The following is a 23,899-nucleotide window of genomic DNA, read 5'->3' on the forward strand; positions in this document are numbered from 1 at the left end:
GCCTGGCTTTGAATATTCTTAATTAATTCGTGTCCATCCTACCAGTTGATAAGTTGATATTCTCTCTTCTGTATCCAATCGCTAAGCCAAAATCAATGATCCGGGCAAATCCAACGCCCGCCACAGCGGCATGTGGGTACTTTTGGCGGTTGCGAGTTGCGATTCGTGAGCGAGGTCTTCGGGGAGCTATTAGTACTCTTTTGTGCGTTTTCTGTCCTTTAGTTGACATTTGTAGCGTATTCACGAAATAATGTCCACAGCGTCTTCCTGCTCGGCTCCCTCATGGTACGCGTACGTTCGTTTCATGTGTGATATGAAGCGTCACGTTGTTCGCGTCCGAGACATAAAGAACTTTTATCCCGAACACCTCAGTGACTTCAGCAAAACGCGACCATACGCCGTAAAATGGATGTCCGAGAAAAACCCTATGGAAAATAGTTACTACCAGGCTCAAATACTGGGTTTGGCAGGTAAGTCATTTTGTGTATAGAGCAATAGTAGCACCCATCGATTTTAAAATTGTATCTTGCCTCGTATATGACAGAAACGGAAAAGCAGGCAGAGGCGCTGCAGAAAAAAAGAATAGCTGTACCGCCGCCTCGAATCGGAAGCGAACTCGATGTGAGAGAGGAATCCTCATCAAACGATGAACCCGCTGAAACGGCGAAGCTCGTAAGTTGCTCTCTTTGCGTTTGATGTGTATCTGCACCAATATTAGTATTGTGAGTGTCAAGTGTGATATGGATTTTTTTGTGTAGGTCCGCCAGGCAGGTTGGCATGCAGCTTGAGGTTGGCTAAACGAAAGGAATGGTAATCTAGTGACGTTGGCGCCCTGCACACATATAGAGGATGGCGCGTTTTGCATGGTGGCTGAAATGGCGGGAACATTCCGAAACTATGCGCGTCACGTATATATTTTGAAAGTATATGGACTGGGGAATCAATTACAGTGCCCAATTTGGAGTTCGGAAAAATTAAAATCATATACAAAAAGCCACCTAATGCAGAGTGGCATCTGACGGCGCTCCAAAATTTTGAATGCTTATACTGAATTTGATTGGAACACCTAACTGAGATTTCCAGCATGGGATATCTTGGTATTTCGGGTTTGTGGTTTCGGGTTTTCTAGTTTTATGCTCTTGTATTCAAGAGTTGCAACAAAAATGGGCTGTTACGCTGCCTGGACAATGTCCATGTGCGATAATAAATGCTGTTTTGCGTGCTTAACATGCAATGGTAAGAAAGGGAAAACAATAGGTAATCAGTTCATGCAAGTCCGGTTGGCAACATCACAGTATTGAACAGTAGGAAATGGGAATCAGAAACAAGTTTGGAGGCATTCGTTTTCCTCTTTAAAGGCACGGTCGCGTACAGCTGGGGCTATTCCAAAACAAAGCCCAAACTATCATCAGTACTGTACACATACGACCGTCAAAGTTTCATTCAGACTAATGAAGTCATCTTCGGGAAATTTGCCAAAACATAGCTTAATCGCAGACGACTAAACCTGCACTTCAGTTTCATGCAATGTCACACATGACATCGGTCTGCAGAAAGTCTACTGGGCACAAGAGCAGACGATTTCCGCATCCAATCACGGACTTTCGTTGACGTAGCCGTTCTTATTGTTAACAGTTCGGATACAAGTGGGATTATTGTTAACAACACAGATCGCGGAATGCTCTAAAATCTTTATCAACTCAATTCGGTCATGTATAACCGTGAGGTACGAGACCGTCCCTTTGATGTAGTTGAGTGTGCAGCTCAATGTGCTGCGAGATTTCTTGACGTTGCTTCTATCTTGTTTTGGGGGAATGTAACTCTGTTTTAATTTGTTGGTGTAACAGTATACGTGTTTGCGTATACAGCCATACTGGAGCATGATTTTAAGGTTTTGACAGATTGGTGACATGGTGTATAGTGGGTGGCACACATCCCATTCTGTGATCACTTGAATTTATGGCTTCAGTCAAGAGATTTCAGTATATGTTGTATGCAGAACTTTTCATAATTTGCAGCAACGTGCAATCTTGAAGAAAAGGACAGATGAGGTAAAAAAGAAAAAAGAGAGGGACCTAGTGGCAGAGAGTAGGAAGCGGTATGCATCAACGTCAGTGGACGATGAGGGCGTGGTGGCTGAGAGCGAATTGAAAGAGGCGAGACAAGAGGTGAAAACACTCGAGCAACGTGTAAAGAAGCTTCAGGAACAAAATGATAAGCTACAAGCTGCCCTTGTATCTGGGGTGCTCAATTTGGGTAAACTATCCTGCCATAATTGTCGGTCATATGCTGTAAACGTCATGCCTGCAGATGTTCTTCGGTTTTTCCAGAAAAGCCATCTGGCCATCAGTCCCGTGCTGTCCAGAACCTTGAGCCATTCCACAAGGTTACTAATTTAAATACTTGCTTTAGCCAGGTATGTCACCCTGTGTTTCACGCATAAACAAAGTATGTAAGTGTACTCATTGCAGTATGTCAGTCAAAGCGCCGAGGAGGAAGATTTTTCTTTATCTGAGGAATGGAACGAAACGGAATCCGTGACACAATTGGAGACACCTGACAAATTGAAGGAGGGACCATTAATGGTGGACCACAGTCAAAGCAGTGAGCCATCAAAGGAGGCTGTTGTTGTTGACAATGGGCAGGTATGGGCAAATTCAACCTTATTTATTGTGCAGTAACACTCTAGAAAACTTGACTGGATGTTTCATTTGACTCCCCTGTATTCAAGGGATAACTTTTGTGAAGGTTTCTTATTCAGGAGGGAAAAAACATAGAGATAAGTGGGGTACAGTAGAAATAACTGGAAGAGTGATGTTTATTTTTCTCAATGTTCATTCTGTCATTGTTCTCGATGTTCATTTTGCATTTTCTTTTGGGTCATTCTATGCTAAACGTGACAGACATTGCGCTCGAGCATCTATTGATTTCTTTCAAATAAATTGGAGTTGATTGCTTCCATACAGCCAGTGGTCTCCCAGCATTTTTTATGTTTTTTTTTTCTTTGCGCCATGGCCGCCTCTACAAGATTTGCAATGGGACATGTGACATACCAGGTGAAAAAGACAACCTAACAAAATAACGATGAAAGATGAAAGTCACTGAAAAGGTTAGCCAGCTGTAGGACTCGAACCCACATCTTATGGATTGCCGGTCAAAATAGTTTTTCTTTTTTTGTGCAAATTCCAACCAAATCTCTTCTGAATGAAGGCAAAGCACAACACTTCCGTGCAAAGACCCGTTGAAGGCTGATCGACACTTTTTATTCATAGAGTAGGCCCAGTGCTCCTACTGAACTGTGTCGCCTGAATAGGCCGTTCTCGTTGGGACCTGAAGCTTTCAGGTGATCTTAGTAGCTGTGATTTGGGACATCTCTGGTGTTTCTTCACTGTGGGATCGTGTGGTGTTCCTAGTGTCTGTTCTCTGATGCTCCACAGCAGAATCCCTGGTGTGTTCTGATGCTGCACTGTTGAATATTATGAGGTCTCGTGCATTCAATCTTCTGATGTGCTTCGTTCGTCTGCACCTTCAAGAGGCACTAAAAGCTGTGCATAGTTAAGAATGTCAGAGGGAAAAAAAACATACTGGACAGCACAAGCACTGCACAAACACAGCACAAACACTTTGCATGTGTCCTGTTTGTTTTTCTCTAAGCGTTCTCAACTATGCACATCTTTGAGTGTCTTGTGGCGGTGCTGCGGTACGGGCACCTCACAGGATCGAATGTGTGAAACAGCATCATGTTCTACAGTGGCGCATCAGAAAACACCATGCGGGGGTTCTGTTCAACATGCCTACTTGAATGTGCAACATTCAACCAACATGCTCTGCTCACTATTTCTTTACTTAGCTTTTTCATTTCACACTAATGATCATTTGGCACTGTCACTGTCTTATGTGGCAGTGAGAGCGTAAAGTTTCGTTTTCAATCTCAAGTGAACATTGCGAAAACGTCTCAGTTTCGATACCCAGGGAAATTATTTGCGGAGCCAATTGTTATAAAGAAGTCGCATTAATGACCTGATGATAATTCTAAATTGTGGTTTTCACGGTAACACCATATAGTGTGCATACTCTGGGGCATGTTCCTTTTTTTTTTTTTTTTTGCTCAAGGATGCAAATCACTGCTTCACTCCCATATTTGTTTGCCAGCGGCGGCAGTGATGCATCTTTGGGGTAAACCTGCCTTCCGGTGCAACACTATGTATTTGCGAGGGTGATCAACTGCAATTTTTTTTGGATGCCAAGACAGAGCAGTGTTTCGATGAAACTTTGTAGAAAATGTTTAAGGGCAAATGCAATCAAAGTAAATGCAACGTGTCTCGAATTTCACTAGGATCTCCTCAGTGTGCAAATGACGGCTCAATGCGCAGTAAAAAGCATTATTTCCTGTTTTTTTGCTAAGCACCCTTTCAGGTCTGGGTGCCTCAAAGTACTTTTAACGCATTCTACGCCTCATAGACAACAGCACTGAACAGTTTAAATGGGTCTGAAAAATTGCAGAGTTCATTGTAAAATTCAAAAGCTTCTCGATTTTTTACAGTTTTCGATACAGTGTAGGTCAACCTTAAATGGGTCTTGGCATGAAGGTGTTATGCTTTGCCTTTACTCAGAAGAGATTTGATAGGAATTTGCGAAAAGGCTATTTTATTGGAATGTTTTTCCACCAGGTCGGTCACATCTCCCATCACAATCTTAGGATGCCATCTTCTTTTTTTTTTTTTTTTTTTTTTGCCATGCAGCGAAAAACCTGTAACAAGTAAGCCGGGAGAGCATTGCCTGCATGAGAACAGTCAACCACAACTTATTTGAAAAAAAAAAAAAAAGATGATGTTCCAGCGCAATGCCTGGAACGTTTGGCACCCAATCAGCCTTCTCCTTTCATTTGCTCCAGTTGTGGTGCGGGAAGACTATAACTGCACATTGGTGCAATGCAGCTTGTATAGAAATGGCTTTCTACCCATAGTGTTAGCCGCAGTGTTATAAGTCCTGTCGTTTCTTCTCAGATTCATCTAGGGAATGAAGTATGGCTGCCATGCGAAAAGTATGAACACCTACTGGCAATCGGAGCTGAAAAGAAGGCGGCTAGGGACGCTGCCGTCTCTATTTTCTCTACTGCTGGGCTACTGGACAAAAGCATAACTGGCCTCCCGTCCAACAGATTTGTTCAAAGTGGGGCCGTTGGCAAGGAGTGCGTTGATTGAAGAAAACTCGTTGCCTTGTACAGTATGTTCTTCTGTTTATCTTTATTGTAAGGATCGCCAGTGCCCACTGCAATATTTCTTCACTTCAGATTTTTTCGCTAAGTACTGCAGTACGCAGACGATTCAAAAGTCTAAGAATGAGCAGCAGCTGTTTGTAAGGAACGTACTGCGTGCCAAAATAAGAGACCTGACAAAAACTCGCAAGATACAAAAGATGAGAGAAGCCCTTGTAAGTACATCAGTAGTATACATAGTCTTCTCTCTTGTATTTATTGAGGCATGAACCAGGAGCCGCAATTTGACTTTTACCAGCAGCATGACTGATCGGATTAAGGTACCCCACTAATTGGTGGTAGCCAAGGTTATGCTGAATAATGGGAGGAGGTGGGTTCCGATTCCACGACAGGCTGTGCTGTCTAAAGTTTTCCCTGGGTTCTCCGAAGACTTTCCATGCGAATGACGCCACAGTTGCCCCTGAAGTCATCCGTGGACACATACTAACCCCCCCCCCCCCCACTCCTTCCTACTGTCCTTTCTCCCTCTGTCCACATCTGTAGGTTGCTCGTAGCCACAGCTGCTTTGCAGCGCTTGCACAGAATAAAAAGCTATTTGTATTTTACAGAGGTCACCGTGATCGGAAGAACAGAGCTTTTGTGAACAGTCCAAAGGCACAGACAACTATATCTCCAGGATGTGCTCTTCCCCGTTGTTTATGTTAAGAACCACTTCAATTTTTGTGGTGCCTACAGGTTTGGATTGAAGATTATCATTGTGTACCTTTCTTTTTGTATCTTTTTTTTATCTCGTCCTCACTGGAACATTCAAGGCTACTTTGTGATCATTCCGTAGAGATGGCCAACTATCTGTCCCGTCTGTCCTCTTCCACCTTCTTTGTTTGTGATACTCTTTAATATATGAACAACAAACCTAATTTAATTTTATCCTGCAGCTGAGAATAGACAACTTCGGACAATCCTAGAGCCCATTGCACTGCTTTGGAATTATGGGAGAAGGCTTACCCGAAGAGAGTTGGGGGTCTGACATTTTGGTTTCCCCTTTCTTTCGCGTACAGCACAATGTCGATATAAAAGGAGCCAACAGGGAAGAACCCCGTCAACTTTGTGACGAACCTTCACATAGCTTACGAAGGCAGTTGCCCCACGACGAGAGCCGCTGATATTTCGAACAGAGACTGTTCTTCTTCTGGGCACCGTCCTCATCATTGCCATGGTATTTAAAGGGTTAGATATGACGGGTTAAAGGTTCATGCAAATTGTGGGTCAACAGCCCGAATGGAAGAAAGGGTCCGTACAGGCTTTTACGGCCTGAGTGAATGGCTGCTTTGTTAGAATGTGGAGGGGATTCTGTGAATGAAGTGATCTTGGTTCCAGGCCGGTTTCTGAAGTCGGAGGTTCACGAACAAGGGGACGAAACGGGACAACAGGCAGGAATTGACGAGCATTCCGAAACCACTAACTTCCTTATCTTTCGGAATGCTCGCCAATTCCTGCCTGTTGTCCCGTTTCGTCCCCTTGTTCGTGAACCTCCCACTTCTGTAACCGGTCTGGAGCCAAGATGACTTCATTCACAGAACGCCCTCCACATTATAACAAAGCAGCCATTCACTCCGGCCATAAAAGTCTGTACGGACCCTTTCTTCCTTTCGGGCTGTTGACCCACAATTCGCATAAACCTTTAACCCGTCATACCTAACCCTCTAAATACCGTACCAATGATGAGGACTGTGCCCAGAAGAAGAACGACCTCTGTTCGATATATCGGCAGCTCTCGTCATGAGGCAACCGCCTTCGTACTCCCCTACTAGTTCGCTGGACTTCTACCCGTCTACCTTCACATAGCCTAGCTGCCCATCTTTTCTGATAACTATTTTCCCATAATTTCAACACGGTGGAATGCGCTCTGAGATTCTCTGGTGTCTATTAAGCGCTGGATTAGAGCACGTATTTTGTATTTGTAATGCTGCTCGATGTTAAGCAGCAGAATTTTGAGGCACAGTACACACAGGACTAGGTTGGTGTCTAGGTACAAAGAGACCTTTCTCCTTCATCGTCTTTCTTTTCTCCAAATGGCACAGTTAAAGAGGATGTCTTCCCCACACAACAACGGCGATGTTGACGTTGGTGCACGTGCCTTGGAGTGAAAAAAAGAAAGAGGGCGAAGGAGGAAAGTTGTCTTGGCACCTTGACTACCATACCTTGACGCCAATGAACTCGTGTGTGTTGTGCCAGAGCGTCCGTTTAGGAGATAACGTCCGTTCATCTACATCGTCACTTTGGGCATGTTATTCATTCATTTATTTAAATGTCATTGATAGCTTTTGTAAGCTATCCACACGCATAGAATGGGTCATCTGCACATACTCTTTATAACAGTGAGTGTGAACCACAGTTTTAATTGTATTTACCAGATTAACATTAAGTGCCGAATTATTCAGATGTTCCTTTATTGTGTACCGTTTGAAAGGCAAAAGCTTAAGCTCTCTCTAAAGGCACGAAGTACTACCTCTACTGTGCATATTTGATACAACAAAGAAGCAACCTGTTTTGATATTACACTGTAGTTTTTGCAGTGTACGATTTACATCCTCGTTTGTCCTTTCAATGGGGCGTTTTTTTTCTCGTCCTAATGCTAGCGGATGAGCTCTGCATATAAACTGTGATATGTTATCTAGTCATGTTCGAAAACCAATAAAGGTTAATAAAAACTCATTACTTCTCTCTTCTGTACATCCTGGGGTCACGATATCTGGAATAGCTGTCCAGGCGAGACCACATTAAGTCATATAAAGTAGACCACATAAGTGCTAAGCAACATCTAATGTGACCTCGATGAATAGGAACCTCAAAAGGTCCAATAAGACCTCAATATGATCTAATTAGGTATGTCTGAATGACACCCACTGTCATAATCACATGTGAGGTGATCCTTTTGGATCACATACTTCATTTTTTTATATGGACATCTCGTAAGCGAGGAGGGAAAGTCACTTCTTCTCGGACAGCTTAATACGGTAAAGTCAGAATTCTTACCAAGAAAACTAGGCTTGAACACAGCTACGAGCGTGACAGACACATGCTAACGAACAAACAAACACTCCTATTCACTTCTACTTATAAAATTGGAGTGAACCACACGGCAAGAACAAAGCACACCGCTTCAGGAAGGCATATCAAATACAGCGCAACAGGATCCGCGTGCGGAACTCCTAAAATATCCCGCCCAAAACAAGGACTTCACTAGGGTCGCGTGGTAATTCCATTAAAAACGTTCGTCCAATACAACAGATTACAATGCAAACGCGATAACAATTATTTTTTAAACCACTATTTCACGCAATAGTACATAAATGTATGACTCGTGTCACATGAAAAGGCAAACACATAGCACTACCTTGTCAAGTGGGGTCCCTGGTTCAGAAAAGCGCGCACGCGCGCACACAGACACACACTGACATTTTCACACTCACAAACGCAGTCTATTTACACAACCACAAATATATGTATTATTCTACAGGCCATTAATTATCCTACCATCGTCAAAAGGAGGCACACACATGTATGCGAACGCAAAACAATAGGTCTTCGTTCCGGATGTGACAGGATATCGTCACTCGGCCGCCGCGAACCAAAAAAAGAAAGGAGTGCATGTCTGCTATACATTCCCGAAGAAAAAGGTTCCGTGCTTCTGCGCAGCGATCATTATACCGGAGTGAATTCACTTCGTTTTCCTTTTATTTCCTTGTCTGTTCGCATGTCTGGACTTGTTCAGTAGTGTCTTTCTTGCTGCAATTTTGACCCTTCGCTAACATCTTGTTGCTGTCATGTTGTGCTAGCCGTTGAGTTTCGTAGCGATAAGCGATGATTCTGCGATTATTCCTGAGCGGTTCGACTTAAGCCTTTTCCCTGCTCACTTAAGGAAATTTGTGTATCCCTGTCCCTTGCTTTCTTTACGCAAGGGCAATGCGACTGTGTATGTGGCATTATGCAAGAATTATCTGGTGGCAGAAATGTTTTTTTTTTTTTTTTTTTTTTTTCAGTTTATTAGCGTGCGCTACGGTTTCTTGCAGTTACAGCTATTGGGGTACAAATGCGTGTAATTTTTCGCGGTTCTTTTCTTCTTTCACTGATTTTACTCAGATTGTAGGTGAGGGGGAAAAGTCAGCATCCAGGTAGAGCAGAAGAAAGGCGATCGGCAGTGGAGAGTTCATGAGAATTGAATTTTTTTTTTTTTTTTTTTGTTATATGTTGCTGAGTGTCAGTATTCACTTTGCTTGATATGTTGATGGAGTAAGCTGCATGCAGTTATAAGTATTTGTGCAGAAATGCTGGTATGTGAGCGTGGAGGAGAAATTCCAATAAGCACGTACCTCTCCTTGGGCATTCCTGAGCTGCTGTGTGCGCGCGCCCGTGTGCGCTTTTTTCCTGGTTTGCGACGTCATCATGGCATGTTGGGGCTTGTTTAGCAGTGTTGCAATTTTACCCGCCGCTATTTTCTTGTTGTTATCTTGTGTTAGTCGTTGAGTCTCGTAGCAATGTCCAGTGACTCTGTTATCCCAAGCAGCAACAAGAGAATGGACCAAGGTTGGCGGGAGGTTGGCTGGCCAACCTGGCCGTGGTCGGCAGGACGTCGGCCAACAAGGTCTGTTTTTAGTATGAATCTGTACCTGGCAGTCCATTTGCCAACGATCGGCTGGCCAGCGTCCTGCCAACGCCTTTGGCCAGCGTCCTTGCCAACCATGGCCAGTGGTGCCTTGGTAACCTTTTGCGATCCTTCTGCCGACTCCTTGCCAACTTTTCTGCCAATGCTTAACCAACCTCAGCGCAACCGTGTCTGGCCAACCTTCTGCCTACTGTATTACAATGCACCTTTGGTGGCTCTGAAATTACAGTAACTCATGGAAACAATGCTTCAAGTAATTTTCTGTATAATTTATTTCAGCGTTTGCGCGCCCATTTCTTCTGAAAAGTCAGCTGTAGTTTATGAAAAACAAATACAGATGTTCATGATTTTTTTTAGAAAGTTTTCCTTGGCTTAAAGGAAGTGTAACATTGAGAGAACCGTACAACATGTACACTCAAAACGGTTAGAGTTCCAGATGCTGAGGTTTGCACATTTGAGTGCCCTTCATAGGCAAAACATGTACTGACAGAACACGTATTTTGTAAAATAATATTGATGAACTTATACATAAAACAGTGTTGGCACTGAAAGCACTCAATGCAGCTTGACTAGAAATACGTTACACTTTTCTGATAGAGTACGTCAAAAGCTCGACTAGTGATAAAGAAATGCAGTGTAAATCCAACAAGCACAGCTGTACGAATTGCACATGAAAACAAAAATATGAACCATAGTGGAGACTTTCTGAAATGTTAAGGCAGAGTATTTAAAACAGATTAGCCCTTACAATAAATTGCACAACTGCACAGTCATGAACCAAAGAGGATACTCCAGTAAAACAGCTAATAACCCTTGTGCCATTGTAATGACTAATACAATTTTAATTCCAAATGTGGTACTCATTTTAGAACATAAAAGCCAATCCAGACCGAAAATCCAGCAACCTTTAGTTAGCTAAAAGTCGTTAGGGAGGGATTTTCATTCAGAAGTTGTATGAATGAGTACTGCAACCGAAGAGGGGCACACTAGTAACTGCTTTGCATGGATAGCCTGTGTACAGTATGCATGCTGTGTGGGGCGGTATCTCAAGACTCTGCTAAGGTAATTCCGGCTTAACTACATGGCAAGCCTACCTGGCACAAATGCCAGAAATTCCTGCAACTGTTAAAACTTGGGGGGGGGGGGATAATGTCATTTCTTGAAAGGAGAGTCCTTCAAACGTCATCATCCTCAACTGAACCTCCGGTTGCATCAACGACAGTTCCATCCCCACCCTGCTTCTGCTGTCGTCTTCGTGTTCCGCCTCCGCCACGATCATTTGCCCGTGTTAGCCAGAGTTTGATTGTACCCTTCACCTCTGTGTCGGTGATGTCACTGAAGTGTCCCCTGGCTGATGCTGTGGATATATAAAAGAAAACTTAGTGTCCTAATTACTAGACCAATGCTATGAATAATTTACCCATTTCTCAAGCGTTCTTTAAACAAAGCGAGAAAGAAAACAGTAAATCGCCTTTTATCATGCTCTGTTTGTAACACTTGCCATACTAAGCTATCGTGCCAGTGCAAGACATGTTTCAAGCAGAGAGACGCTGAAAACTACTTACCTAGAATGAGACTTCTGAGGTTTTTAAGTTGCGAGAATGGGTGTGTCTCTCCCCTTGAGCCCTTCCAACTACACGACACAACAAGACTGTCCTTCAAAATGCCTTTAAGGATCTGGCGAACAACATCTTTTTTGTCTGAGCCTCCTTTTGCGGCAAAGAACTGTACCTGTCCAAAATAAAAATTATTTTAAACAAAAAGAAACAGGAACAAAACCAATTAGCAAACCAATGTCTAGAGCAATAGATGTAATACACTCACCGTCATTGACATGTTCTCCCTGCCCTCAAAGAATCTGTCAGATTCTTCCAACTGCAAAAAAGTTGTGACTGGCAGCTGGGGACACCCATCAGGTAAATGCAGCGCTAGCAACGCATGACCCTGCTGCTTCTGTTGCTGCTTGAGCATGAGCAGCATTTCTTTGTTGTGTTGAAAACACTTCACCTGGAAAGCTATTAAATAGAAGCAGCGCCCCCCCCCCCCCCCCCATGAGCTGTAGATATAAAATTTCTCGAGTAATATTCTAACACAACGACACCGCTGACCACATGTACAAACAGAGATAGGCATCAAATTAATACCCCGTAAGATGAAATGTGGCAGCTCAGAAGTCCATGATGAAAGGAATATAGCGCAACACTAAAAAACATGTAGCAGGTCAAGCACAATTGAAATGTACCTTGGTGCCGGGGGCTTGCACTAGATTCCCTTGCATGCCTCACCTACTCGGCCAACACTCCACCATTATGAATTCGAACCTACACTCATGCGGTTTAGCCATTTCTTTGGCATCCGTACTTTGACTGTCATGGCTGTTTTACAGACAGATTCAGTTGAGGACATTGCCCTGTGTACTCATGCATGAGTGCTCCACTCAAGTGCGAGATATACTGCAAGATGTCATGCAACAAGCAATCCAAAGTAAGGAAAAAGTAATTCCCACTTACCAATGAGCCTGGCCTCCAGTGCCAATACAGCCTTATGCACTTCTTTTAAGGCTTGATTGACTGAAGAACCTGGGATGTGCTTATCAATTTACATCTGGCAAACAAAGGTGAACAATGGGTAGTTTACCAGTAGGTTGTGCTGGAGACTCTTCGTGGCAAGATTCAGAGAGGGCGTAGGATGCTGCATAGGAAGGAACGTCGTCCACCATGATGTCATCACCTGAAACAACTGGAGCATCATAGGTACTTCAAATGATAAAATATCACTCATCGATGTCTCCACAATGTAATCAAGATTAAATATATTTCTAAATAATGATCAGAAACAAAGTAAGCCATAGTAACTGAACAGGATGCATCTCAAGTAAAAGCATACCCATGCAGCCTGCACTTGACTGGTGTGGCTGTGGCTGTTGAAGATGGTCACTGGAGTGCGTGTCAGCAACCTGTGATGTGGCTGCGGGCACTGTTGATCTGTACATCTGCCTCGAGTCTAGCGTTCAAGTAATGAGACAATTATTCAAAAGTGTCAGCAAAACAGGTGGTGTGCACTGAACAGCCTTTCACAACACAGCTGCCACTGTAAAATTTTCACTACCTTGTGGGTGAGTAATGCTGTGGCGGGGCATGCATGATTGAAGTGGCAACTGCTGCGGAGGAGGAATCTTCTTTGGAGCATAGTAAAAGCCTGAAATTGCAAAGAAGTCATATTGCTATAATATAGAAAGTATATTGTAGAGAATTCACAATAAGAGGTTATTCAGCGCTCTAACTGCTATCAGACCTGTCTTCTTTCCTTTAGGCACTTCGTGTTCTGTTACATCATTCTCACTGTCCGACAGTACGACTCGCTTCCGGTCTTTCCTTGTTGCTTTTTTGTGACTTTCTCTGTCTTCAAAGTTTGATGTGTCCTCGGCCGTGCACAAGACGTAAAATGCTTCATCAATATTGTCTGAAATGAAATGAATCAGTTGGACTTCTCTTGTGCCTTCTGCATGCAGCTAAATGCAAGTCATATACACGCTAACCTGTTGTGTGGAGTATGTGAATGTGGTTGGGCTCCCACGTCTTACTTGGAGGCTGATGGGTTCTTAGAAGTTTCGCCAGCTGCAGGTTCGATACTCGCTCTGGCCATAGCGGGACTAATCCGGCGACCGTTTCAGTTACCCACCGGGAGGAGGCAACATACGTACTCCGGTCTCGGAATTCAACCACATGCAAACTAGAATTATGTATGTACAAAGTATATACAGTCAATACAAAATGCGTAGAACACCATTGGCAAACTAGGCTGCAGCAACTTCAAAGCAAATCAAACGAAGCTGCACATGCTTGTAAGATGACATGGACAGAGGTAAGGCATTGGTAGAAACTTGTGGTGAGCACGCCTGAGTTCGAGTAACAAAGCAAGGAGGGCGCAGGCCGCTCAAAGCAATGGACAGACACAACTATTTTACGTCTCTCAGTCACTCTTTATTCATTTTGGGTCTCTACTGATCCACGTCATGACTATTAAAATTACAGTACAATGAGAGTACTTCGACAATAATATGAATTGTACTGACTAAATGCCGTCCACGTCATGTGAATGGCATACAAGCATATTTAGGTTTGCCAAGAGCACGCGTGAAAAAGTGGGAAAAAGGCATGCTTCTGAGCACAAGGGAAACACATGCCTTTGCAGACAATGTCGGAAGAGGGGACTGAAGTAAGGGCAGTGTCCAGCTCTGACACAAGGTAAACCGAGAGTGACGATGATGGACACGGTGACACATAGAGTTCTTCTTGCCTCTTACACATGCTACCGACAAAGGTAACTGTCATTCACGAGAACGATATTCCAGAATATATTCCAGAAATGCAAGAATTTTGCCACTGCCCAACAGTAAGTATATGTTCCTTGCCTTCGTAGACACCACGGAATCCTGAAAATATGCCCTTTTGTACTGGCTGTTGCAGCCTTGGACTACAGGGCCGCTGCTGTGAACAGAAGAAGGCACAGCACCACAGCTACGTCTGTTTTTTCTCTTTTTTTTGGCAACTCATGGACTTTGATGCAATAAATTCACAGATTCTTCTGTACAACTGTTGGAGGGGCCTGTTGCCTTAGCGGATGTGGCGTTTCAACACCTGCATAAAACTTTCGAACAGAAAGCTCATGCAACCATATAGCGGGCCATGCAGGCGGCCGTCACTTGCAAGATAGGTTAGGGAGTGTACGTTATACACAAGAAACTCAATGCCATGCAGTGCTATAGAAGTTTCAGCAAAGTAGACTAGCAATTCTTCAGCATAGTCAATGAGTTCCCGGAGATGAGGACTGACCAGGATAGTTATTGCAACGTGAAAGCACAAAAAGTGTTGGTAGAGCTCACCACGCAAAATGCCCTGCAAAACAACAGGCCGTGCGTACAACAGGAAGAAGCGGAACTCCGTTGCCTTCCAACGTTTGAGCTCCTTCAGGCCTCTGCATTTTCTTGCAAAATCAGAAAGAACATAGTCCCTGATGGAGTTAAGCTTAGAAGAAAGAGTAGCGCCACTAAAATGGTCCAGTCTCACCGTCAAGGCCCCACCAAGCCAGCATTCCAGGAGCTTTTTTGTCAGACCAAGGCACACCAGGTGCATAATCTAATGGGAAGGCGGATACCATGGGCACACCAATTTCAGTTAAAGGGAACACACCAGTGTGGTGGTCCTCCTGTGTCTGCAGAAAGAAAGACTCGTCAGTCCTCAAGGGACTTTTGAGCTCTGGAAAGACACTTCTGCCATGATGCTCGCCCTCAGTAGTACATTTTTCACACCCAAATGCTCCGTTGGGACCTTTCACGGTTTTCACATACGCCCGGGCAGGAGCATCACAGACGACTGCCTTGAGTGCTGACTGGTATCTTACATCATTACATTGGATGCCGTTATCTACTAAGCTCCCCCATCGACAAAAGCTCGCAGGAAACCGTCAAGAGGTGGCTTTCCCGAGCCACAAAATTCCCCAATCGGGAACACTGTGCTGCAATCACGACACGTAGAACTGTGAACGAGGCCAAGGATGCACCAGAAGCTGGTGTTGCTGCTTTTGAAAATTGGTAACCCATCAATATTGACTGAAAGCTGGATTGTACCTTGCCTCATCAAACTACACGCCTCAAGTCTGGCATTCAGTTCTAAAGCTACACGAAAGTGGATGTACTGTCCATTTCCCATGTTCACAACCGGTGTTTGTTTGGGAGTTCCAAGCAGCATTCGAAATGTTCTGGGCAGCTGTGGAATTTTCTGCTTCAATAACTGCAAAAGTTCATCCACCGACCCAAGTGAAAAAAAGTGCTTTGCCCAAGGTCGGCTGAGAGGATTTGGCCAACGAAGCCAACCTTGGCCCAAGCTAAGACAACATGGTTGGGCCGAGCTTGGGGATTGACAATGGCCTGACACTGGCCATCCATTGGCCACCAACATAGGGCCAACCTTTCTGGCCAACCGGGCCAACGCTGACCCATATATGGCCCTATCACGGCCCAGTGAGAAAGTTTGCGTGACAACGCTACCTCCCAGCGGGAAAAGCAATATTGGCGAAGCTCTGGGCCGACGTCAGCTTCCAACCTAAAAGTTGTCGGGCAAAGTTTGCAAAAAAAGCTTGGGCCAAGGTTGGGGATTAACAATGGCCTCACTCGGGCCGACTTAGCCAGCACAAGCTCGGGCCAATGTAGAGGGCCGACCTGACAGATGTAGGGCCGATGTCTGGCCAATAAGGAACCAAGCTTGGGTGCTGATTGGGTAAACATGGGCCCATAAATGGCCCATGGAGCATCACCTGTGCATGGGCCAACCACGGCCCGTTGCAAAAAAATGCATGACCCAACTATTAAGCAGCGCGCCGCAACACGCAGCTTTGGCTGCCCACCAAGGAGAAAAACAACATCGGCAAAATGCCGGGCCGACGTGTGCTTCCCACCTAAAAGTCGTTGGGCTGTCCTTGCAAAAAAGGTTGGGCCAAGCTTGGCAATAGCTAGGCTGGCCTACTCGGCCTTGGTCGGTGCATGATCGGATAACAAGCTTGGCTGTTGACACGGATCTGTACCTTGGCCAATGACTTGCCAAGCATTGGCCAACCTGCATTGTGTCAAGTTAGGCCAAAGCAGTCCTGCGGCGTCGCTCGTATTCATACTCAATTGTCTCGCGGCGTAGGGTAACGGCGTAGGGGGAGAATCGTAAAAACTAGCAATATGCCCAAGATCACTAGATCAAACAGGTCAGTATAAAGAAAAGAAATTGCATTTCTTTCCTGAGGAAGAACAGCACATACTACAGATAGGTTTGTCTCCGCGAGCTTCCACAAATTCGAGAGTGCTGCTCGCGTGTGAGTCAAAATAAAGGGTGAGGTGTAAGTTTAATTTGATGCGTACACAAACAACACTGAAATGAGGAATTCCTTGTCGTATTAGCTCACCATGAAGATAATGTCTCTGTTTCTTACTGCTTTTGGTTTGAGACAATCACTTGGCCAATCGAAAGTTGAACTTATGCAGTTAGAGGCGTAAAGACCAGCAGCCACACTCTAATAACAGAACTTCACCACGTAGCATCACAGCGCATGCCTTGGTGTTCCCAGGGCAGCGTCCAATGCAGCTCTATTAGCTGAGTCGAGAGATCCCCTACGTGCTACGGATGGTATAGTCGATGCGCCATTACGTTCAACTAACAACAAGATTTCGTCGGCACCCGTTGTCAAGAGCTATTTCGACACCAAGTCTTTCAAGGTTTCCTCGGGCTATTATGCCGTGCCGCACTTATGTCCCCCGGCATAAGCCTTTGCCGTGCACTCCAACCCTCCCTGGACTTTGCCACAGCCTCGGGTGTCCTCGACTGTGCCGGGTCTCGCGGGGAGGAAGTTCGTGCCCTCAAGTGTTGTGCGTCAGCAAACTCTCAGGTAATGCACAGTCAGAGGGACAGAGTGTGCATTTTCATGGATGGGTCTAGAAATGAGTCAGGATCCACGTGTGCATATGTCGTCCTTGAGCTCTGGATTGAGGGCTGCGCACGATTGTCTCATCGCACGTCGTCCACGGCCGCAGATGCCAATGGGATGATGCAATTTATAGAGGCAAATGAAGACCTCAAATCATGGGTTGTTTGCAGTGATTCACAGACCGGATTGCGACCATTACAAGCGCCGGCCGGATGAGCAGGTCTTGCTTCTATCGTACACGACGCCATTAAGACTTACAACGCGTGTGTAGCACAAGGACACGGCATCATCCTTCAGTGGATTCCTGGCCATTCCTGTATACCTGGGAATGACGCGGCGGATGCACCGGCTTCCCGGGTACATCAGTCCGGTCCGGTTCGTAAGATATATTTTACCTCTTTTGACACCCGCTTAATGCTGTCGACTTTAACGAAGAGACTAAGCAGAAACCTGTGGCGCAGTGATTCTGGAAGGCCGCCACTGATCAGCATAGATCCAGAATTGTCGTTCGAAGTCCCAGCCTCGCTTCCTCGGTCCATGGATACCCTAATCCACCGGTTTCGTCTGAAGGTCCCATACAGTCGTAGCTTCCCAGTCGAAAAAAACAGCAGGAAAATACGACAGAAGGAAGGTCTGTCGTATTTTGGGACCCTGTTGTCTGTCGTAAAGGTTTTGTCGCTTGTCGTAGCTATTTTGTCGTAAGCATGCTGTCGTTTGTCGTAGCTATTTTGTCGTAGGCATCCTGTCGTTTGTCGTACCTATCCTGTCGTAAGCACGCTGTCGTTTGTCGTACATGATATGTCGTAAGCGTGCTGTCGCTCGTCGTACCTGGTATGTCGTAAGCATGCTGTCGCTTGTCGTACCTGATGTGTCGTACGCTGTCGCAAGAGCCCTTTTGTATTTTGTTGTGCACCGTTGTGGTGCACATGCTCAAATATGCACATGATCTGGATAGTAAATACCATTCATGCATGCTAATGTAAGCTTTGTGCTGCATATATATTCAACAAACAGAATATGTTCATAATTTGAGTACATTACATAGGTATTCTTTATTAAGCCTATTCAGGTGCCCACCAGTATACTGTACATCTGGAAAGGACAAAGGGGGCACATCATGAGAAAAGTTCCACGGTACAGCAAGTATAATATAATGTCTATACGAGTTGTGCATCTTTAGTTGGCTTACTAAAGTTTGCGACGTAGATCTAAACATTTTTGTGCTAGGTAGCGAAGTAACTGCTTGTGGCGACGGCGTGCTTCCTCCTCGGTGAGGCCCTTCTGCTTGAGGAAGTACCAAAAAGCAGCTGTAAAGTGCATTATAGATAATCAGTTGCCTCTAAAGGATACATAAATTTAACGATATGCAAAAGTGTCAACCTACAGAGGGCAACGGAATTGTTACACTACCGCCGAGCTCTTCTGGTACTGTGCCCGCTGGATTAAAGATTAGTTGGAAACCATAGAATTCTTTTAATAACGCAAAACTAAGCTGGCGAACCGGGGCATCTCAGCGAACCGCCGAGATCGGTAGGGTGGGCCTAATGTGTTACAAATGGCGCCCCCCATGAGCTCTGTGCGCTGTTCAGGCATGTCACAGCACAAGGTCTACAAAGTACAAGCACAACATTAGTTCCTTACAGAATATGAAGCAATCCAAGCTCACACAATGAAAGAAGACCAAACAAACACGCTTCGCGCACAGAGCCCAGCGGAATGAAGCGCGACTTGGATTTGATATACAGGGCGTTTGCTCTAACGTGTCCAGAAATTATATTTAAAGCGAGCAATAAAAGAGAAACGAGCACTACTTTTCAGCTACTTGACTAAGAAACAGGTGCTACCAGCGAAGCAGTACCTGTTTCTTACTCAAGTAGCAGAAAAGTACCACTTGCTTTTCTTTTATCGCTCGCTTTAAATATAATTTCTGAACACGTTAGAGCAAACGCCCTGTATATACAAGGGTGTCTATGCAAAACAATGTTTACGCGTGGAAGGGCTGCTGTCCTATCCACAATACTGATCATGACGTCTCGCAGGCTTCCACGCGGGGAGCAGGTGTCGCTTCCGAACAAAGCCCGCTCCTTTCTCCCATCACGCCTTTGCCCAGCTTTTCTACTAGTCTCTCTCCTTATGATTTGTACGGTTTTGGACTGTGCACAGTATGGATGTGTTTTCAAAACTTTGTTCCTGGACACATTTCTGCAATTGGAAAAACGTACACAATATTGATTGTGGAACAGCAATATTCGCTTCTTGCTGTTCCACATTCAGTGACGTTCACAAGCAATACACAGTGTGAGCCAAAATTTTCGGGACTAGTGCTGTCATTTGAAGACAGGTTGTAGTAGCGCAATGTAACGGTATACTGTAGCACCAGCTTAACTTGGAGGGTTATCTTACAAAATTTCACGCTGCTCGGCACATACATTCAGATAACACATGCTCGGTTCAAGGATCGCCGAACTTTTGTTGAAGACGAACATAGGGAGGCCCAACAACCGCACTACGTCCGACATGGTTGACAAAATTCAACAGCAACTGAACATAATAAGGATTGACTTTGAAACATTCAAGACGTTGCCGATGATGTTGGAGTGGATTACGGGACATGCCAACGCATTCTGGTCTTTGACTTGCCCGAACATTGGCGACAAAAGAACTGCAGGCTGCACCACGACAATGCACCATCTCACACGTCATTGTTCACCACGGACTTCTTGACCAAAAACGATAAAACTAACTCTGCACCCATCATATTTGCCTGACTTGGCTCAATGTAGCTTTTATTATTAAGGTATTCCCGACTAAAGTGAGAGCCAGCCATTTTGATGCGAATGGAGATTATTTAAAAAAAACGCAAACAGCGCTCAACACCCAGACTGAACACGACTTCCAGGAAGGTTTTGAAAAAGAGACACGCTGGCACCGGTGCATACTTGCAGATGGGGACTACTTCCACGTGGTAACCACCAGTACGCAGATGTCATGATTTTCCAGATGTGACAGTTCCGGTCTCCGAAATTTGGGTCCATCCTCAAATCGCATAAGCAATAATATGTATGTTTCTGCAATTGCAGAAGTATGTCCCAGAACAGAAAGTTTTGAAAACATTCATACTGAGCACAGTCGATAACTAAAATTGTGCAGCAAAGGGAATCATTGGTTTGACTAGACCAGGGGTCGGGAACCTCTACAGTTCCAAGTGCCATTTTTCACCCTCCCCCCCCCCCCCTTCGTGGACTTTCTTGCACAGGCCGCAGATGAGATTCGAACCCATTCTAAACTAAGTCTAAATTAGCCTGCCGAAATTATTAGTCGCTGTTGAATGACACGCTGACCATTCCACAAGTGCAACTAATACTGTAAGCTTGCTTGTTGTGCTCACAAGGCTATGGTTTAGAGAATACGACAAACACCTTTTGTTAATTTTAAACGCGAGAAAGGCAACACAGAGAGCGCACGTTTGCTTTAGGAATTCGCACAGCTAAACACGGGGATTTTCGTCGTGCGCTCGGTCTGCGTCGTGCGCCAGGCCGCAACTGTAGCGCAGCTGTGCCGCAAGCGGCACGCGGGTTCCCGACCCCTGGACTAGACCATTTTGCAAAAATGGGCTCACTGCGCATCTTTGCAAAAGAATACATACTTTACTGCAGAAGAAGCTGCATGCATAACTCAGGCATGTCCAAATGGTGCTTATGCACTGATATGAGTCGAAATGATGTAGACGTTAGGCTATGCGCCTTCAAGATTTATGCCAGAGCTGTGGGTCAAAGCTCACAAGAAGACAAACAAAAACTGTAATCTATCAATAGTCACAACCAGAACAGACAAAAAACGTGTACTTACAGGACATCGAATCAACTTTCGCTGGAGAAAGCTGAAGGTAGACACAAGTTTTTCCTTTAGAAATGTCCTTATTGGACTGTTTTCCACTCACACTTCTTTCTGCCAGGGTCTCGTTGCCCCACAACGCAACTGCGAGCTGCTTACAAAATGCAGCGTCACCTGCCTGCTGCATCAAATGGGTCCATGTCCCTGCAGCAACAGACACACCTTGCCCAAGACACACCTGCATGGTTTTAAATTAGCATAGCATAGAATGAAATTTTATTAGATAGGTGGGTCTAATGCACCCTGCCGTATAACAACTAAATCATTGTGTTTTACACGAAGTTCCTACCTGACCATCTTCTGTTTCTGTTGCGGTGATCTCCTGTGGGGTTGTAAGCACTGAAAATAATGTAACGTGTAAATAACTACTTGACAGCCCAAAAATCCAAGGTGCAAAATTTGTACGTCACATTATGATTTTGCATGTTTTCGAAACCAGGTGATACATGCGCTCGAAACTGTAGCCACTGCATATGCTTTAAAAATAAGAAATGTTAGTGTACCCTTGCGAACACGAGCAGCTGCTGGCTTGGGAGCATCTCTACCACATGGTGGAGCTGCTGCAGTGGTTGCATGCTGCACTGGTGTGGTACCCTCTGCAGGATTAGACAGCAACTTATTGCTGCAAGGTGACATCCCTGATAGAAAAGAAAAAAAAAAAAGAAGTTGGGCTCAAACAACAGCATGGCATTGACATCACACAATAAAATCTAAAAGCTGTAAACAGATGCAGGCAAAGACTCCCTATGCACTGGGACACTACTGGCCGCTATATAAATGACATATGCAAATGAGGTATAGTCACTGCTGAGATTGTGGCTGGTGTCTTAGGAAGGGTGACACAAAAAGAAGCTCTGCGATAGCACAAGTCATTTCCGAGTTATTCACCCAGCGGGCCTCCATGAAACACCAAGTGTAGACGCCTGCTCTGTTCAAGCAGACCTTGACGGAAAAGTTGGAAGAATAAACTTACTAGAAGGTGCAGGTGCTGTATACACTGCAGAACCCAGCAACAAGTCTGTGGTGGATGACACTGCAATTTGAAATGCAATGCAATTCAGACGGCAAATTGAGACTGCGCGAGAGTCCAGGTTGACATTAGGATAAGCCAATGACTCCTTAAAATGAAGTCTCAAGGATAGACTAAGGTACGCCTGTATCTGAAGCCTGCACAAATATATGGTAGCTCAACAAAACTGCATCATCTTACCACAAGATACAGGTGCTAGAGTAGTGAGATATGGGGCTTCGCAAGACGAAGTACTCGTTGCAGGGCTTGTCGTCAAATCGTCACTGGCATACGCTGCTGCAGTTAAAACGGATACTCAGGGTCACATGTGAGCATGCATCGCACAACTAACTGAATGCTCAAGTTTGCAATGCATAAAATAGGTTAAAAAGCAACAAAAAACCTAGGTTGTTTGGTGGTACATTTTAAAAGCGATAAAACCCCAGTGCAGGGACACAAAAGGACGACACACATAAAGCACTGCTTATAAAATAGGTTTAGGATAAGTCTTACCACAGGGCACAGAAGTGGCAGGGTTGGGTGGCATGGGTGTCAGAGACATCAGAGAAGTTGATGTAAAATCTATGGTCGCAGGTGACTGATCTCCTGATTGTGGAAAACGAAAATATTTTGACATGTGCTACAGACACTCCACATATAAAATCTCCAAATAACAACCACTGATTCCTGAGATGTTTTTTTCTGAAGGGCTGTACTATCAAGCACCGTCCCACTACTTAATTGCTTTTGCAACATGAAATAAACTTACTACACACTGCATTTACTTGAAATGTTTCCGAAGGGTACACAAATCATGCAGAGCTTGTAGTCTTGCCTGTCATCTTCTGTGATTCTGGGGAATTGAAGGTAATAGTATTGCTCTTTATCATCTCGTGGTGCCAAATGTGATATATTTTCTGTGGCGTCTCCCAAATAAAAACAAGATTCTACTTATCGGCCTCAAAAAATTTTGAACAAACAGCTCTCTGCAGCCTACAGTTCAGTTCTTTCAAAGAGGTCACTTCTGTCTGTAGGCGGTCTACTTCCTCTTGAAGCTGTTTCCGTTTTGCAGCATCTTTATGCTCATCGTCACTTACTCCCACGGCGGAGAGCATGTCAGATTCCGCGGGTCGTTTCGACTTCATCCTTGCCTGATTCGCTAGGCGCGCCTAAAAATTACAAATGAACGGCTGTACTAGCGCAGCTGATTTTCCCCCACCAGAATGCACACTCGAGTAACACAATGCAGTCCTCTATCTAAGAGGACAAACAGTTACCTTTTTCTTTGTCGTGGGTTCGTTTTGCACCCGTGGTTTGCGATTCGGTTTGCACCGGCTCTTCCGCCATTGACTCATTTCTTCGAATGTTTCTGCAATGTTATAACAAGGGAGCAGTGCGTGATGCGTTTTATCTCACAGAAGGATAGCCAAAATGTTAGGTTCCATCACCTGTCATATGCAATATGCGTGCATTGTAGTATCCTGCGCAGGTTGTCTCGTCGCCTTCCCAAAAGGTCTCGTACAGGCGGTCATTTTCGAAATCGTCGATGTCTACTGGTTGAAAATTTACGACAGCATCGTCCTCGACCACATGTTTCTCCTGTTCGTTTTCGTACTGAACAAGGAGAAACATCATGATAAGG

At 44.7% G+C, this 23,899-nt stretch overlaps 2 protein-coding genes across 4 annotated transcripts; one reads left to right on the forward strand and one right to left on the reverse strand.

Annotated features, from left to right (window-relative positions):
• Positions 1 to 250: 250 nt before the first annotated feature.
• On the forward strand, positions 251 to 5,204 carry LOC135383053 (BEN domain-containing protein 5-like). Its single transcript, XM_064612689.1, has 6 exons — positions 251 to 470; positions 545 to 672; positions 2,019 to 2,256; positions 2,331 to 2,416; positions 2,472 to 2,645; positions 5,007 to 5,204. The coding sequence occupies exons 1-6, from the start codon at positions 251 to 253 to the stop codon at positions 5,202 to 5,204; spliced, it is 1,044 nt and encodes a 347-aa protein (XP_064468759.1).
• Positions 5,205 to 20,887: 15,683 nt separating this feature from the next.
• On the reverse strand, positions 20,888 to 23,421 carry LOC135378550 (uncharacterized). Of its 3 annotated transcripts, none has more exons than XM_064611602.1 (7): positions 22,771 to 23,421; positions 22,222 to 22,281; positions 21,752 to 21,886; positions 21,538 to 21,587; positions 21,295 to 21,426; positions 21,204 to 21,234; positions 20,888 to 21,097 (listed from the first exon to the last, which is right to left on the reverse strand). In XM_064611602.1, exons 1-7 carry the CDS (start codon positions 22,892 to 22,894, stop codon positions 21,090 to 21,092), a joined length of 540 nt encoding a protein of 179 aa, XP_064467672.1. In that variant the 5' UTR covers positions 22,895 to 23,421; the 3' UTR covers positions 20,888 to 21,089. The 3 variants fall into 3 exon arrangements, with proteins under 3 accessions (XP_064467672.1, XP_064467671.1, XP_064467670.1); XM_064611601.1 differs by having other exon boundaries at positions 20,888 to 21,130; XM_064611600.1 differs by having other exon boundaries at positions 20,888 to 21,152.
• Positions 23,422 to 23,899: the final 478 nt, after the last annotated feature.

The sequence above is a fragment of the Ornithodoros turicata genome, chromosome 1, assembly GCF_037126465.1.
Source record: "Ornithodoros turicata isolate Travis chromosome 1, ASM3712646v1, whole genome shotgun sequence".
In the NCBI taxonomy this organism is placed as follows: Eukaryota; Metazoa; Arthropoda; class Arachnida; order Ixodida; family Argasidae; genus Ornithodoros; species Ornithodoros turicata.